Raw genomic sequence first — 18,037 nt, 5'->3', positions numbered from 1 at the left:
CTCCAGAATGACAAAGACTTAACTTATTAATGTTAAATTATTTTAAAAACCCCAAACCAACCAACCAACTGCCCCCAAAAAACCTCCAAACAAACCCTAAACCTCTCAAGGTAAAACTGTAGGTATGTGGGACCTTCAAATCTTTGAGACCATGGAACTTGCAGCATCAAAAAAACAGATTAAAAAAAAATACCATCAGCAAAAAAAAACTGTATAAAAGAGTCAGTTAATGTACTTGGTAACAGCAGGTCATCTTTGTGAGTTTTTTTTTTTTGTTTTGCTTTTTTCGAAAATGTCTCTTAAAGCATGACACCCACCCAAGCCCCTGCTTGGTGTGTGGAATATGACTGAGTGAGAGGCATTTCTGTAAAGTAGCTCTTTCTAATGTCCAGCTCAATGGAACTAGACTTTTAATTTTAACAAAAGAGCAAAATAAGCTTTTTTTTTTTTTTTTTTTTTAATTTCTAGAAGAGGAGTCTCTCCCCCAGTGGAGAGCTATCGCACCAGATAATCAAACTTAAGAGACATAAAAAGACATCCTGTTCAGAAAGCCCAGTGAAAAAAACTCTTTTATCTGCCCAGAGTAAGTGGATGCCACTTTTTTTTTTTTTTTTCAACTTCTAAAAGAACAAAAATTTAATTAATTAAAAAAATATATTACAAAAGGCACTACTGAACTTGCCAAAGCATTAAGTGCAGTGTTGTAGTTTGTCCTACGGAGGGTGCACGGTTTGTGTACGGAACAGTCACTGCCGTGTGAGCGGGGCCCGACTCGCCCCGGCACTGGTGGGACTGGTGGGACTGGGCTGACCCCTCCTGCCTCCCACTGCTGTCTTTAGGCCTGGAGCACTTCCCTGGCAGCTCCACGGTGCTTCCTCACACCCTGTGTGGCACCAACACTCCTGATCCGTCCCTTCCTACCGGCACAGCCGTGCCAGGGCCTCCCCTTCTCTCCACATTTATGTTGGAACAACAGATAAGGTCTTTTTTTTTTCTTTTTCTTTTTTTTTTTTTAACCTCAGAGCTCTGTTTCAGGAAGCCTTTCATGCAACATTACAACCATGAGGCTTGATAGGGAAAACTCTGGAGTTTTGAAAAGCTTTCTTCACTCCCAGCGTTGCGCTGTCCAAACAAGTCATTCTTACAGCAGTCTGGAGAATAAAACTATCGACTGCTGTAACAAAAACTCATTACCACGTCAAGGCTGCAGACACAGTAAAAGCTTAGATTTCAAGAAAAGTATTTTTAGTCCTCGTCTCTCTTAGCAGTTGGGAAATAAGGAGCTGCCTCATGGGCCACTGGCTACCACACTACTACATTACAAACTAGACCATTAAGGTATCTTGCTGGTAAATTTGCTGAGATTATTGCTCGTGTGCTTTTGTGCAATAACTACTAAAATCTGCTAATGTTAAAAGCTTCTGTGGGGGGAAAAAAATCAGCTAGTTTTTATGTGGGTTTTTTTTTTTCCTTAATCTTCACTCTACCACTGAAAGGAATCCCAGCAATTTTACAGCACTGGGGAGATCCTGGTGTCGGTAACAACACGAACACACGGACAGACAGGTGAGTGTGTGGGGAGGAACTGCCCAGCCCAGGCTGCTGGCTCCAAACTCTGCTTATGCACAGGGTTCCACAGCCACATTCCCTACTAGGAAATGTTCCCTGCATTACCCAGGCAGGTTTTGGTCTTTTCATTCCCAGGGCTCCCCCTGCAAGCAGGAGAACATCTCCCTTCCTGCCATCCCTTTCCTCTCCTGAGGTTCTGTTTGCTGAGGATGCTTTTCCTCGCCTGTTCATAGTAAAGAAAGGAGCAGAGGGCCATGTGTTCATTACAATAAAATTAACTAGTGCTGGCAAATTCCACCATTGCTAAGGGAGGGCTCAACTCACCGTGTTAGTGGCAACAAGGGTTAATTTGTAGCTACTGGACAACTGCACTGTCATGAACTTCTTGCATGTCACCAGTAATGATCTATCATCTCGTCTATGGCATTAAGACATATATCCCATTTTTTTTTAAACATACAGTTGTCCTCAACTGAGGAGAAATAAATAGCCGAGTACAAACCTCGTGTCACTTCAGTAACAGTGTAGTTTTTTCCTGCAGCGGAGCAGGGGGATCCCAGGTGCTCAGAGGGCGGGGGGCTCTGCCCGGTGGCGCGGTTGGAGCAGGGCCGGGGGCACCCAGGCCGGGCTGTAGCGCCCGGGACTGCCCAGCTCTGCAGGGAAGGAGCTGCCACTGCCGTGTCTGCCCGGACTCCCTGCCAGGGGACTGCTCCTCCCGGAGCTGGGATACACTGAACCACTTGGAAGGCCAGCAGGGGTGGTTTGGGACCGGAATTTCGCCTTCAGAGCTGGACTGGGCCAACTGCAAGAAAGAAGAAGTGATTTTGCATTTTTTAAAGGAAGCTGTGGTAAGGAGAGCAGCACTTTAAATCACTATACACAGTCAGACTTTTTCTTAATAAGAACCAGAATTTAAAATTTCTCTGAAAGCAGAGCAAAATATCTTTGTTAAATTAAAAACTCTTTTCTGTGCAAACCTTTCCTTTTTTCTCTAAATTCTATGTTAAGCAAAGCAGGGTGACCAAAGGCTGTTTCCAGCATCTGTTCTTTCTTTTATATGTGACACATATGACTCATCTTAAGATGTGCCACTTAAGAGCCACTAGAGAAAATATGCTCCAGGTACAAATATTTGGTAAGATTTCAATACACCCACACCCAACTGTAACCGATCCACACTCACCCAGCTTATTAAAAACCCTTGGAAAATCATTTCCCTCTGACAGACCTGCTGGTATCTGCATTGTTAGGCCTGATTTTTGCAGTCAAAATCTCACATCCCTAAAACTCCAAGGGATGGAGTGTCATTCCTTTTGGCAGAGGCAGCACTGCAAAATGAAGGAGGTGACAGAGCAAGCCTTGGCATTGTCAAAGAACTGCACGAATTTACTCACCTGATGGAACAGGGATTACACCCAAAACCTCAGCTACATTTTAGCCCCTTTCAGACAGTGGAATAAGGATGTAAGCATCCTGACAATCAGATTGTTTCGTTCAAAAAATTAGTCAAAAGATGAGGGGATGAGAGGATTCGAGAAGTGAAGTGGTAGAAGGACACCCTCCTGTCAACCAGGGTATGAAAATAATTTCCCGTTTCTAACTCCACTTTCAGTCACAGAGAAATCTTGGTGACTTTTGTGTTTCCAGTACTTGTTGGCCCTATTTCAGTGCCCTGTTTGGAATATAGAGACTAAAGGAAGCTGCTTTCTTTCCCAGTTCTTAGCACGGGGCAGCATCTCCCCTTCCATTCACCATCTGCCCTCCCCCTCACACATTGCTTCAACCTTTTCCACAACATTCCTCTTGCCCCAGTCTCTGCTACCTTAACACAGCTGCACTTCCCAACTCCTACTCTAAATTTTGTGGCCAATAAACCCAGTCAGTTATATTTTTAAAACAAGCAGAATTTCACACATTTAAGGAAGCTGAAAGGAACAAGAGAAAAATCAAGTCAGTACAGGTCACTAGATGCTTTCTGTTCCTGCCCCCTTTCCAACTGGTGTGTGGCACTGGATCAGCTTCTTGTTCTCCAAGAACTTTATCATGACTGTGTATAAACTGTTGTCTGTCTAAGCAAGGGACTTCTCAGTGTTCTGGCCAATGTCTGTCACAATGGAAATAAATCTTTATGTCAGTAAAATTACCACAGAGAGCCACTTGTGTGAAAAGCTGTCACTTTGGGTCCCCAAAACCATCAATATTAAAAATAAAACATAAAAACAGCATGACATGTCTTCAGGCCTCCCAACAGAGGCAGCCTGTGGCAAAACATGGACATCCTCTCAAAAAACTTAACACACACCATCCTTCACACAAACTTCCTTTGGACTGGGGTAATAAAGGCTAAAAACAGTAATAAAAAGATGCCTGAAGATATTAATATTGCTTAATATTAATATTGCTCTGCACAAGCTCAGTACTGCAAAGCAAGACAAGTTCCTGCACTGCATCCACAACAGGATGAGTTACCAACCAACAGCACATCTACTGCTTATGGACAGACACGAGCCAAAAAGGCTGGTGATTAACTTCAGAAACACGGTCAGTTAACACAGTCCAATATTTAGAACAAAGCTCTGTGAGCATCTGACTGCATGTGCAGCAATACCTTTGCCTGTCAGAGGAGGAGTAGGACTGCACTGCGAGCTTCCACTTGGAAATCATCGGGTATTTCTGGGCATCGATCTCTGCTGCTTCCAGAGCTGCCAGCACATCACCATCCAGCTTCGAGGGCTGCTCCCTACAACAGACACACAACTGCATGGAGAGACAGCTATGCATTGCTTAGGCAATAAAAAACCCAATTCCTAAAAAAAACCACTTTGCAAACAGATTACTGTGCTCCTCTACAAACACAGTTCCCCCATGAATCTGTCCAGCAGCCCCTCATGAATGACTGTAATTACACAGAAGTCTCAGAATAAACTGCTCTTCTTCCTCTGGCTCTGTGTTCAGGCTTCTGTACAAGCACTGGGGCCCTTTCAGATGGTTTTCAAGGCTGACTGCAATCAGTGGTGTTAGTGTCACATCACCTCAACCTTTTGTCAAAAGTATCTTGTTTTTGCAAACAGAAACCCAAGGAAAAAATAAGGTGTTCAAATTAGGACAATTCTTACCCAAGCAGGAATAACGTAGAATTGTCATTTGTGGGCAAAGCCTTCGAGAGAAACTTCTGGGAAGAAAGTTCTTGTCGCTGTTGTGCCTCCTTGGTCAGAATCCCAGACTGCCTGGGCAGCCTCTCCTTTTCTAAGGGCGTTTTGTGTTCTGTCCTTAACTTGGCCTCTCCAGATTTTCCTGGCTCAGGAGAACTCGCCAGTGACACTGCACAGCAGGCCTTGTCCAGAACCCCCTCCTTCCCAGTTTTTTCCGTGATTTTATGGGATGCTCCCGCAAGCTCCTGCTCCTGGAAGGACAGGCTCTCAAACTCGGGGGTTAAATCGGAGACGGGCGATGCGGGACGTTCCTCCCCGCGGCTGATGATCCTGTCGGTGCCCACGGGGCTGCAGAACCCGTTCCTGCTGGGAGCAGCTGCCTTGTGGCCGTGGGGGGCCGTGGGCAGGATGTTCGCCGCCCGCCCCACGGCCAGGATGTCGTCGATGCTGTCGGCGATGCCGGGCTCCCCCGGCACCAGCGGGGGGCTGAAGTTCCGCGCCGCGTTCTGCCGGTTTTTGATTTCCTCCAAGCTCATGTCATCGTCATCCTCGTCCAGAAACGCCCCCACCGAAATGGAGTTGCAGGACTTTTTGCTCTTCCCTGTAAGCAATCGAGAGCAACACATAAAAGGGCTTTCACCTGAGCACTGAGTAAATTAAGTGGGAGCAAATACCCAATTTTTATGCCTTATTCCATCTCCTGAAGCCCCAATTTTATTTATGTAACGACAGCACAAACTAACCTGACTAAAAGCTGCAAATGCAAAACGAAAACATCATTGCTGTGTATTTTTTGCAAATAACCTTTCCCATCCGAGTCATTGGAGAACTGCATTTCCTGCACCCCCCACTTCAACCATTAACCAGCAACAAAGGACAAAGTCAGGATACGGCAGAATAGGGCAGAGAAATGTTACTAATACACAACAGCCTAAGTTTTCATCTCTTCCAAAGTACAAAGCCTTGTGATAAGTCCAATGACCACCCCCAGGGTCTTAGGCCAGGTTTATCCCAGCACCAGAGCCCTTCTGGAAAGGGAGGAAGGAGCACAAAGATTTGGGACAAGTGTTGGTTTCCATAAACACATGGCAAGGTATAAAAGCTTTCCTGGATTCTGCTCCTTGTCTTTCATCCTCAACTGTAAAGAATTATTCTTTTATTGTCAAAGGTTATTTATTCTGTACCTGTGGATTAAAAAATTCTGTACTTTGAGATGAATTCCCAAATGCTCTGAGTGAAAAGATACTGAAAGGATTTTATCTGGGGGCTGTAATCAAATAAAGTACTTCATATGAGAGATTAAGAACATCTAATAAAGCCTGTTGTACTTCTCTTACATTCACAGTGTCGTTGGCTACTTTTCCAACACTATAATCAGATTGTTTGGATAACAGATTAATAATAGCAACCACAACAGGTGAATAGACTTCCCCTGGGCAGAGCTTTTTCTCTCCCTCTTGTCCCTTGGCACCACCTGTTGTTTGCAGCATTTGCCCTTTCCTTACCCGAGGGCTGGGGTGTTTTATATCTGTTGCAGGTTTCATTTTCCCCTGTCTCCTGCTGAGCCTTTTCGCTCATTTCACGATGACTCAGGTACTCTTCTAATTTTCGCAGCCCCTCCTGGGAAGACAGATCAACAAAACAGCCCAGAAATTCCCAGTATTCAACCCACGGGAACCCCAGCTCATGAGCTAACTCCCTGCAATAAATAAAATAAAACGGATCATTTGTGGAGACAGAAACAGCAGTTTGACAATAACTTTTCTGATCACGTTCTATCAGCCACGAGCAGGAGCACAAACGTGCACAGTTCTGCAACAACCAGCAGGCTGCAAAAGCACAGAACATCCTCAGCAAACAAAGTATCCTCTCATTTGTTCCACAGTACTTTCCAAATTGAATCTACTATTTTACAGTTTGCAGCACAAACACTGCCACCTTTAAGCTGACTGGATGCAGACATCAGACAGCAATGACCAAATCTGAATGACACTGCATTCAGCAGCTTGTTCTATTTGGGAATGGGAAGGTAGGAAGAAGCAAGGGCTTATTTTAAAAAATGAAATCCAGTCAGCTCTTAACAAAGTATATTTTTTCCATATGTTGCTGATAGAAGGTGTTTTAACAGCAAGGACCCCCCTCCCCCAGCTTTTATAAAGCAGCACATTTGTATTAGGATCTTTTCATTCTGCTCCCTTTTAACAATCCCTCCTTTTCCCAGAACAAGCAGGCTGTGTGTAATTTTACATCTTCTGAAATATTAGGCAAGTCAATGTTTGAGAAAACATTCCACATACACCATCAATAACAGTTCAATTATCTCTACTGCCAAAGCTAAGGAAGCCAGGTCTCACATTTGAGCTATTGTGTTTACACCAAAATGCAGTAAAAACCCAACTATAATATACTTCCTTAAATATTTCTGCAGTAACTTCTGCCCCAACACATTGTTCAGCAATAACTGCACTCTCAGCACAGTCGTTTGCTTTTAATTGCTCTATTATTAATTTTTTATACTGATAGTCTTTTAGATACCTTCCAACTCTTTCAACACCCCTCTCCAGATCAGATTTCCTGACATTGTGAAAGAAGCCAGCTCTCTCTCGAGGTGGAGTTTTCCAAAGCCTGCGAAATTCTTCAGCCTTGAAAAAACAGAAAGAAATTAAAAACCTAACCCCCACCACAGGAAGCAACTCAGCCCCGGCTAAATATCTACCTAAAGGTCTAGAAGACATTCAGCTGTTTGCTGTCCACAGGCAAAGAACTCAAGTTCTGCCACAGGCACTGCTCAGCTCCAGGGATGAAGGATAAAGCTGGATACTCCTCCCAGTATTGCTCAATTTTGATCTCCCAACTGCTCATTACAGGAGAGAGACCATAACCTGCCATCACCTGAAAATCAACTGTACTGACACCAGACATGCCTGGTTTCATTTGTCTGCAGCAGGAAACAGAAGTGTCCTGTAATTTTGCCATGTCACTCTAATTTTATTTAATTACAAATGCTCTCCTGGTCACTGGTTTCTAGGATGCAAAGGGGATATTTTTATATGCACAGAATCACTACAATTACTAGAATATATTCTTGCTGTTGATTTTGAAGTCTGAATGCCTCAGGGGAATTTTTTTGTGCAATCCCACACTTTTTGACTTCATGTGACAAAAATCACGATGACTAAGAATTACATTCAGACATTAAAAATATCTGTCAGCAATCAAAATGATGAACTGTTTACACCCTAAAGTAATACTTCTCAGAGTATAAATGGTATTTAAATTTCTGTCAGTTGAACAGAAAAATGATCATTTAGAAGAAAAAAAAATATTGTCTTGGCAAAACCCAGTCTTGAAACATTCAAGCACCAGATGACACAAAGCCCTCCATCGTATTTATTCACCATTTCTAAAGCTGTCATATTTCCAGCACACTCCTATTAGACAAATGAGTCAAAGAAACACCTATAACTTCATAATATACTTATCAGGTATCTAAGTATTCCTTCTGAAAACTTTGCTTTTCTACTATACAATCAATACCTTTCCAAAACCATCCCAACACCTACTACTTGGTCATCAGTTTTTCCACCTAGAAAATATATAAATGTTAATTCAACAAGGAGAGGTGATAAACTGCTTCTAACATCCAGTTAGAAATTAAAGACATAGTTCAGATTTTTCAACCTGATTCACATCTGCTTTGAAAGGCTTTGCTCCATGTTAGAAAGTTCCAGCAATTAATTATCTGTAAGAAATGAAAGGTTCGACAAAGGTGCTCTTTGAATAATTCCAAGAGGAGGAAAAAAACTTTCTTTTGACTGAACTTCCATTCCTCTTCTTTACACCACGTTCTGTTTTCAGGAATAAAAAAATATTTACAGGTTTTTGTGCTTCTCTAACACACAATTTCCTCAAGAAAAAGAGGCACAATCTGTACCAGGAGCAAGTTACACCACCCAAGGAACTGTGCAGGATCCTCTAATGGTTCTTCATTCATCAAGAGGAAAAAATAGGCACTGGAGTGATACAAAGTTCTCTCCTTACCTTTGAGGGGCTCATGGGGCCTGCAAAAGCTCTTATGGACAACACTGGATCTTTGGGGCTGCCAGGGTATTTCAATGAAGCCCTCTGGGGACCATCATCCGTCTGGTCCGGTGACCACGGCGCTCCGATGACAGGAGCTGAGGAATTGTCCTCTGCTCTCAGGAGGGGCACATAATATCGGCCTGAAACAAATGACACAAACCTTCCTTAAGGAGTTTATGTTACATCAGCCTGCTGCTTCTTCCTGGGGTATCGATGCACCCAGACAGTCACCCATCTGACTTTATCTCATTAGTAAATTCAGCTGTAATTCCAGAAAGCACAGAGGACAGGACAGAGCAAAGAACACACATCTGATATGGCACAAAACTCTGCATACACACCTTTCAAGTACTCTCTCAGCTTTTCTTTCAATTCTGCAGATTTATTCTTGCTTCTTTCACAAACTACCTGTTAACATAATGTTAGTTGTTAGCCAAGCATAAGACCCCATTTTCAAATCAACTGCAATGTGTGTTCTTGAACAGTCACAGTACTGGCCTCTACCCATCTCTTACTTTCAATTCATAGAAGACCAAACCATCTACATCTATAAAATCTATAATTTTTCCACAGATACAGTCAACATAAAATACTTCTAAAGTTATCAAAAATTTACACTTTATTCATAACACAAGCACCTTACTACAAGCCTTCTAACTACAGCACTCACTAAAATTTGAACATGAAAAATACTGATTAGGCATAACATTTTTGGGTTTGCTGAGGACATGGAGAGACTTACTTCTGCTGGAGTTTGATCATATTTGTTTCTTGGATTTTTCACAATAGCTGGGTGTGAGGTAAGCACATTAACAACATCCAAATTCCCAAACTTGCAGGCAAAATGCAGCGGAGTATCAAATCCCTGCAGTGGAAAAAGGGGAAAAATTCATATGCATTTAGGAAGATGATAAGGTCAATACCACACATTTGACTTTGAAACATCCTTAACACCCTCCATTCCTATGAGAACCAGGTCACCATCCAGATCTTACCATTTTATCTGGTGTGTTGAGGTAAAGGTCAACAATGTATTGGATGCGATTCTTCAGCATGGCCTCGTTATCATCCGGGTACATGAGCCTCATGAACTCGGGATTTTCCAAAGTGTCCAGCAGCAACTGGCAGATCCCAGGTTGGTTCTCCTTGGCAGCCACATGCATGACATTGTACCTACACCCTTCCTGGAAAAAAAGCCACCACCGTTAGGATGAGCCAAAATCCAAGCAGCTCTCTTACAGCCATGCATGGAACTCATTTCACTGTCAAAACACAAAGGTTCCCACACTGAGTCTCATACCAATATTTTTGTAAAGACTAATGCACCTCTACACCCACATTATTCTCATAATTAATTCAATTATTCTCACACTCAGCTATAGTCTTTTTCTACATGTAGGGCAAAGCTGTGGCAAAGAAGATATATTTAGATACGAGAATAAAAGGAGGCAGGAAGCTGAGTGTGTGAAAAGAGCAAGAGAATGTGTATATATATACACACACATATATGTAATTCAGCTGTACTTTGGTGTATTACACAAAAAATGTTAACAGCTTCCCAAAGCTGGTCTGACAGAAGGCATTTGTTAGGTAAGATTGTCAGTGTTTGCTAAATGGTACCTCGTACATGGTTTTGAAATGTAATAGTGGTGCTGAGGTAAGCAGTGCTGTAGGAACAACTCATTACAGCCTGGGCCCTACCCTGGTCTTTAAAAATCAGTCTATTTTTAAAAAGACTGCAATTATTTGGAGGAGATCAATACTATATGAAGACAAGACCATTCTTTCACTGCTGAATAAAACTTCTCTTCACCTGCAGGACTGCACAGAGTGCCTTTAGCTCTCCTGGAGCAAAGAGAGCTCCATCATGGGTGACTTACACAGCACACACAACCGCCTGGCTTCTCTTCATTTTCAGCTGCTATCAATGAACACTGAGAAACCTCGCACTGGTAGAGACAAGATCTCCTGAAGGAAAGGTAGGAAACATTCCTTCCAGCTCTGCTATCAGGCCCCAAAAGCCACATCACTAAACAGGAATGTGGATGTTCCTATTTTGTTGGGTTTTTTTACCTGTACCACCGTTGGATTGTCTCCTGACCCGATCAGATAGCGAGGGTTACTCCAGATCAGCTCTGAAAACGTTGCTGTGTCTCCCTTCTCCACAGCTTTCCGAAGTTTAGCCGTGAGATCCTGAGTCCGTGGACTTTTGTAGCTGTTGGCTCTCTCCTTGTTGGCAGTTTCAGCTTCAGGGGAGCACAAGCCATCTGTCAAACACAAACCACTTGTTTCCAGATACATTCTTTGCAGTGATCACTGTTTTCAGACCCAGGCCATGAAAACAAGTTTTTAATCTAAACTACATATTAATTTTGCATCTTTAATGTACAGGAGTAAGAAACAGAGGACAATAACAAGACGTTTAAATACACCAGTAGTCAGTAGTAGGGAGGCAGAGGAAAATGATTAATCATCTTGTAAAACTGTTTCAGGCTTTAATAGGGACTGGTAAGGTCTATAATTACCAGTCTACTCCCATCCAAACTTAAAAGCAAAATTCAGCAAGAGGTAACAATTGCTTCTGCAGTTCTGTGACTCCTGGATCCCTTTAATCTAGCAACTGGGAACACTGGGAAGTATGATCAGTGCTTACCATTTTACTTCTGAACTTATAAATATACTTAACAATTACGTATAGTTTTAATATACTGTGAGGTTTTATCAGTGTCTTATTAAACCTGAAAGTCCTGAAGTCCATGAGTAAAAAAATCCTAACAAATATGACCATGGACTACTGAGCAATGTATCTATGCAGACCATGACCCACATTGCAGCTTTAGAAGAGTAGCAACGTTTTCTTCATTTAAAACAATTTAATTCAATTTTAAACAACTTCAGCTTATTAAGGTGCTTCACTCTTTTGAGTTTTTCCCGTTATTAGTATATTGGTAGTGCAGTTGTTGCTTCTTGTCTCACCAGAAAAATGAACAGACTATATCACATCTACTGCAGAGAGATGAACCTCCTCGCTTACCTCTGTTAAATGATCCCATTTTCACTGGTGACAAACATAGGGAGGACTTGCTGGGAGATGGGAAATAATCACAGATTCCTTTAGCAAATTTCTCAGCATCTTCTCTGTTTGTAAAAGCCTTAAAACGGGAACCCTTAATCATCTTAACAGCTTGGAGAGCCTCCTTTTTATCTTCATAAACATGTACTCTCTCTGCAACAAAGAACCACCAAAGTTACACTACTTCAATAATCTCAGATTTGATCCTAGAAACAGGTCACAAAATTCTCAGATTATCCTTCCAGTAGGAACTACTGTGGCAAAACACCTGGGATGTCTTATAACCGTGTTTCTGTGCCTCAGAAGATCAAATAAATACTGTCAGCAATGCTTACAATACCAAGGCAGTGGTGTTCATATTCCCTGCTACACAAAAAAAGGCTATTTAGACATGCCTGTAAAATGCTTATCACTGGAAATAAGGGAAATGAGTATTCACCATTCCTTGCCAGTATGTCATCATAAACTGGGCAAACACCGTAGAACAGCGGAGGATCTCGGGAGGGTGTCTGAGCACTGCTCTGTGAATCAGCACTTCCTGCTGCACAGGCTGGAGCTGAGCAGTTCACGTGTGTCACAGCATCTTCTTCTGGAGGGTTCACACCCACACAGTACCCAAAGTCTGGCTCCTCAGCAGCACCTCCGTGGCCGTTGTGATTCCCAGCAGCCTCCTGAGGCAGAGCAGATCCCGTGTCCTGCAGTGCTCCCTGCTGCTCCAACAGCGCCTGGGCCAACTTCTTCTCAAAGATGAACCTCGTAGTTGCAGTAATGGGGCCGCATTTCAGTCCTGCTCTCACGATCTCTTCTCTCAGCTCATCGGGGCCAAGCTTCTTCAGCTGGGACAGTATTGTATCCATTGTTATTTCACCTGCAGGGAAGGCAAAAAAGACAGCAGAGAAACTGTAAAAAATATCACAACGCTTCTTCTGCTATTTAAAAGTTGTATTAAAGCCAAGGAAAAAAGGGTCTCCCAACAATTTCTCTGATTTTTATGAGATTCTCTACAGTGCAGAGAAGACAAAATACTTTTCAATTCAAGGCATTAAAAACATTTTTAAGCTATCAGACCTACACCAAGTTCTACTTAACAGTACAGCCTACAGTTTATCCTCACTTGTCCTTTTCAAATTTCTTCTGGAGTGAGAATTCAATCCAGAATAATATTTGATTCCTGCCAAGAAAGGCACAGCCTGTGTGTGCAGTGCAATACAAGGACATGGCAACCAGTCAGCCCCAAGAAGAGGGGCAGCACCAACTGCTAAAAACAGAGCACTATTTCCATTATTTCCTGAAGAATTTCTACCTGACAAAAGCTTAAGGCATAAGGATGATACAGCAACGAGGGGGGGCTTTCCCTGGCCACGATGCAAGGCTGGAATTATGTGCACAGCACGTTGTTTCCCAGGCCCTGTTTCGAGAGCAAACAGCCAGAAGACAAAAACAACCGATCTCTTCAGATCTCCCTCTCCAACAACAAGCAGAAGGTGGAAGAATTTCTCCCTTTCCAAAGGAAAATCCTTCTCTTTGCCATGATAAGATGAGTCTCCCTGTTCACTTCCCTCCATGTAATCCACACTGACAGCTCCTGCACCGGTCAGTGAGGAGGTACTGTGACCAACATGATACCAATGCAAATTTCTCGCTGTGAAAACCACAGCTGAAGGAAACACTGTGAAAACAGACTTAATGCCAGACTTAAGCAGACTTTCAATTATTACAGCGAGTTTGAGGGTTGCTTCCCCTGAGGGTTCTTTCCTTAGAGAGTTGTTTCTTTTTTATGATTGTCTGATTTTGAATGTCTGTGGTTAGAGAACATACCTCTGTCTCTGAGTATTTCAAATATGAACTGGAACCTTTCTGAAACGACAGGAAATGAGAATATTTCTGCTTAACAAACCCACCACACTGCAGCAAAGCCACAGCTGGTGCTGCTGAGCTACATCCTCAAAGGATTCCAGTTCCCTGGTGACTCCTGAGCCTCCAAGCAACCCCATTGTTTCTGACCAGGCCACAAGATTGCAAAGACAGATGCAAAAGATCTTCTCACTTGTCTTCAATTCTTAATTGTCTATTTTTTAAAGTAAATGTGGTGCCATTGTGTTTTAATCAAGGAATAAAATGCAGCCCTCAGACCAGTCAAAAGAATATAAAATTTGCCGTTCTAAGAATTTTCTTTTTGAGACTGCATAACTGAAAAACACAGTAAAGATGAAAACTCAGACATGAGGAAGTTTATTGCAAAATCAACTCAATGAAAACCCTTTGAAGAGCCAACATAATGCCTAGAAGAATTAACTCAGAAAGGCTCCTATTTTTAGGTTTCAGAACTAGCACAATCATTCTGCAGAAGAGCAGACCTGTACATATATATAATTCATGTATGGAGAACAGGCAGGAACACGCAAAAATCCTTCCTCCTGCCTTGTGGTTAAGCAAAAAAAAAGCGTTGGGAAGGAATAAATTCTCTGGTTTCTTATCTTTTGATTGAACTTGGCACCTAAAATTTAATGCTCAAAATTTGCTTTCTCATTATGTAAAAGGAAATATTTGTGTGCCCATTACAACTCTGGCACAACTAAACCAAAGCAAAATGACAAAGCAGACCAACAGTGAAGAAGTCAATCTCTGGTTTAAGATCTACTGTTAGGATTAAGAGTTTTCTACATTAAGCTTACTGTGGAGACAGGGAAAACACTGTTGGAACGACAACACAGAACCCCCATGAAATCTCTGTCTGACAGTAAGATTTCAGCCACCCTGGGTAAGCATTCATTGATTTTTACCTGCATCACCTATTCTGATCTGTCCAAAACAGAAGGTGTGACTTGCAAACACGAGGAACAGCAGCTGCCTGTTTTAAGGTAATCCTTCAACTGTTTGCTATAAGCAGGTGCAAAAGGGGATTATTTGAACCTTAAAATGCATTTTATGTAACTACAAATGATCCAGAGTAGAGGCAGCACTGACGCAGCTCCCTCTTGCAGTTCAGCACGCAAGCCCGTGCAAGTTACCTTTACAAATAGGAATAACTGCTTTAGCAACCCCATGTTTGAGGGCTCTTCCAAAGCAATCAAAACCTGGAAGAATGGGTGGGCACTGTATTTTCTCGTGTCACTGCATCAGCACGAAACAAGCAGAATCTGTTTCCAAAAAAAATATTAAGGCTATTACCACTATTACCACGGCAGAACGAAGGACTGACTTTTAAGGATGGCAGAAATATTGTACTCTACTGCTCATTAAATCCTTCCATAAATTAGTAACTTAAGAAGACATGGAGGGTTATTTTGTTTGTCCTTAGAGGCAAATGCAGAGTCACATCCTGTCTTTGGCTGTATCGGGATTTGCACAGGGCAGCACAACCGTGGCCACGCCACGGGCTGGGTGTTCTGTCTGCACCGCCAAATTAGCCAGCAGCGGTTCCGAACTACGCGGCTCATAGAGAACTGCTAAACAAACTCGGAATAAGCCACGGGAAAACAGGAAAGGGGGAGGAAATTAAGAACAACTGGCGATGAAAGAGAAAGGCGCGCCGATGTGCAGCGCTGGGGAGCGCAGGGGGGCGATGCGGGAGCGGGGTGGGGGCAGCGCCGGCACCGCCGCGACAAAGCGGAGCGGGGACCAAGGGAGATCCCCGAGCTCCGCCTGGGACAGCGGCACCGGGAGGCGGGAAAGACCGCGGGAAGGGCCGGGGGAAGGGAAAGGCCGCGGGAAGGGATGGGCCGGGGGAAGGGAAGGACCCCGCGGCCTCCGCGGGCGGTGCCCGGTGCTGACCCTCCCGAGGGCCGAGGGGCCGCGCCACCCCCGCCCGGCCCCGAGTGTCTCACCTGGGCGGGCCCCGCTGCAGTGCCGGCTCCCCGCGGCGGCGGAGGGCGCGGGGCAGGCGGCGGGAGCCGGGCGGGGCGCGATGGCCGCGGCTCGGCGGCCGCCCGGCCTCCTGTCCCGCAGCCGCAGCAGCCAGCCCACGGCGCCGATGACGGCGCAGGCGGCCAGGAGCTCCCAGCACGGCCATCGGCCCCAGCCCGCTCCCCACAGCGAGCCCCAGCCGCCGGCGGCCCCCGCCCAGCGCTCCATGCCCGGCCCGCGGCCCCGGGCGCGGCCGGTACCGCCGGTACCTCCGCGGCCTCGCGGCTTCCGCCTCCCCGCCCCGCGCCCCCCCCGCGGGCCCCGCCGCGGCTCCGCCCGGCGCTGACGAGGCCCGGCCGCCTCCTCGGGCCTCACCGGGACAGCGGGAAGGGCCCTGGAGAAGCGAGGCGAGCGCGGCGCGGCTGCTCCGGCGGGCCAGGCGGCGCTCCGAGCGGCGCTGGGCGCGCTCAGGGCCGGCGGGCCTGGCGGGCACGGCCCGAACTGCAGCCGCTCGGCCCTCGGCAGCGAGCGGCCCGGCACAGGCGCTCCCAAAGGCCTCCTGAGATAGGAAGGCTCAGCCCAAGCAGCAAGCTCGAAACGCCGCCGCGGTTCCCGATAAGGCGGCAGAGATGGAAAGCCATGAAGGAGGAAGGCTCTAATGCAGGAGAAGGAAAGCAGTTCCTTCGCAGATAAGAATTGGCCATCCCCTCAGGCACAACATTTCCTACCTCACGGACCTGCTCCACAGCAGCGCCGTCACGTGCTGGGCAAGTGCCTGTCCTTAAAGAAGAAAATAACTCACACTAATATTGCTAGTTAGAATAATTTCTCTCCTCATCATTGCACGTGGCTAAGTTAGAATCAAGATCACGTTTCTGCATCCCTCCACACTTTGTACACTCAAGAAGTCGGCAAATTCAGGCCAAAGAATTGCATTTCTTCCCTGAAGCGTTCGGCTGACTGAGAAAAAATAAGCGCAACGCAAACGCAAGCACAATGCAGTTTAGATGTGAGAAAAAAACTGAAAAAATCAATAAACATAAAAATTACTGCCCAAAATCAAATCGAAGATGGTAATTCTTAAAGGAGAAACAACATGGAGCCCTTTACCAAAAATAGTTTATTGCACAAAACTTTTAAAGGAATTCCCTATGCACATAATTTTTATAATCAACATGCTTTGTATGATCATAAACATTAAGTGTACATAGTGTAACTCCTCCAGCCCCTGGGTTATCCGTTCAAGAACATGAAATGATTAACTTCTACCTTTTACAAATACAGCCTAAGCAGACATTACTGAATGTCATATATGAAACAGAACCATTTCATTTACAATATCCAGAACATCCTTCCCTTCCCTAGAAATCTGTGCATCTGTATTGGAAATGAGGCTGCCCAAGACTCAGTGTTACAGGTAAGAGACAGATGCTGATGAGCATTGGTAATTCCTTTGGACTGTAATTCCTTTCACATGAAAATATTTAAAGGCTCTGGTCACAGTAAGTCACATGCAACTATTCCCACTTTCCCCACAAGGTTAATAAACGTACATCACAATCCTCTGCATCACCAGGAGTGAATCTGTCATCTCTAAGTTAAATTTATATTGATAATACTGTCTGTCCCCAGCACACCTCTGATGTTGTCATAGCTAGCACTGAAACAGCCAATGCCACTGCAGTTCTCTCCTGTAAGGAGAAAGACACAATCCATGAAATTATGACCACCAGAACTCTCATCCCTGATATTACGTTACACACATGTGAAAGTCTCACAGATCTCAGCTAGGATATTGCCTGAATAAAGTGTATGGGATCACTATATGAGTGGGTAAGGGGCTCAGCTGATCCCAATACAGTGCACAAATATTTCCAAGAAATCTGGAAGACAATAGAATGGAGCATTATGCAATGTTCAGCAATGCCAGAGACTCAGTAACATTTTTCTCCATTGTAGAATTTGCTGGTCTTTGTTGTGATTTCTTTTTTTAATGCACAGTTACTCAAGAGTCCTCAAAACAGCATCTGAAAAAGTAACACTGCAGCATTTACCAGCTTTCAGCACTTGGGAACATTCTCACACTGCAGTGACATTCTTCCTTCATCAGTAACACTTGGTTTAGTAGGCAGCAACTACTGAGGAAACAGACACAGAAATACATTCTATTGCGGTGCTCGAAAAAGGAAAACAAAAAAATCTTTGAGATATTATTCTTCAGATTCTCCTCTGATGTATTTGGCAGTGCTGTGACAGGCAGAGGGGGAGGCAGTTTTCCTTTCTACAGCTAGTTTGTTTTATTGCCTAGACAGCA

At 44.3% G+C, this 18,037-nt stretch overlaps 1 protein-coding gene across 1 annotated transcript; it reads right to left on the bottom strand.

Annotated features, from left to right (window-relative positions):
- Positions 1-2,123: 2,123 nt before the first annotated feature.
- Positions 2,124-15,966, bottom strand: ANKLE2 (ankyrin repeat and LEM domain containing 2). The gene is made up of 13 exons (XM_027892666.1): positions 15,705-15,966; positions 12,317-12,745; positions 11,839-12,030; positions 10,878-11,071; positions 9,800-9,988; positions 9,543-9,669; positions 9,146-9,208; positions 8,763-8,944; positions 7,257-7,363; positions 6,227-6,420; positions 4,686-5,322; positions 4,178-4,309; positions 2,124-2,371 (listed from the first exon to the last, which is right to left on the bottom strand). Exons 1-13 carry the CDS (start codon positions 15,949-15,951, stop codon positions 2,134-2,136), a joined length of 2,931 nt encoding a protein of 976 aa, XP_027748467.1. The 5' UTR covers positions 15,952-15,966; the 3' UTR covers positions 2,124-2,133.
- Positions 15,967-18,037: the final 2,071 nt, after the last annotated feature.

This window comes from Empidonax traillii, unplaced genomic scaffold, assembly GCF_003031625.1.
Source record: "Empidonax traillii isolate 1590-97213 ecotype Southwest subspecies unplaced genomic scaffold, ASM303162v1 scaffold361:size2146424, whole genome shotgun sequence".
Classification (NCBI taxonomy): Eukaryota; Metazoa; Chordata; class Aves; order Passeriformes; family Tyrannidae; genus Empidonax; species Empidonax traillii.
The sequence above is the reverse complement of the archived record's forward strand: the minus strand, read 5'-3'. Positions and strand labels throughout refer to the sequence as shown.

Excerpts from the sequence above, each read along its gene's own strand:
- ANKLE2 (XM_027892666.1), bottom strand. The coding sequence starts at position 15,951 with ATGGAGCGCTGGGCGGGGGCCGCCGGCGGCTGGGGCTCGCTGTGGGGA. Across the intron at positions 9,989-10,877 it reads ACAATCCAACGGTGGTACAG|GAAGGGTGTAGGTACAATGT; the intron begins GTAAAAAAACCC and ends CTTTTTTTCCAG. Across the intron at positions 6,421-7,256 it reads GGTGTTGAAAGAGTTGGAAG|GGAGTTAGCTCATGAGCTGG; the intron begins GTATCTAAAAGA and ends TATTTATTGCAG.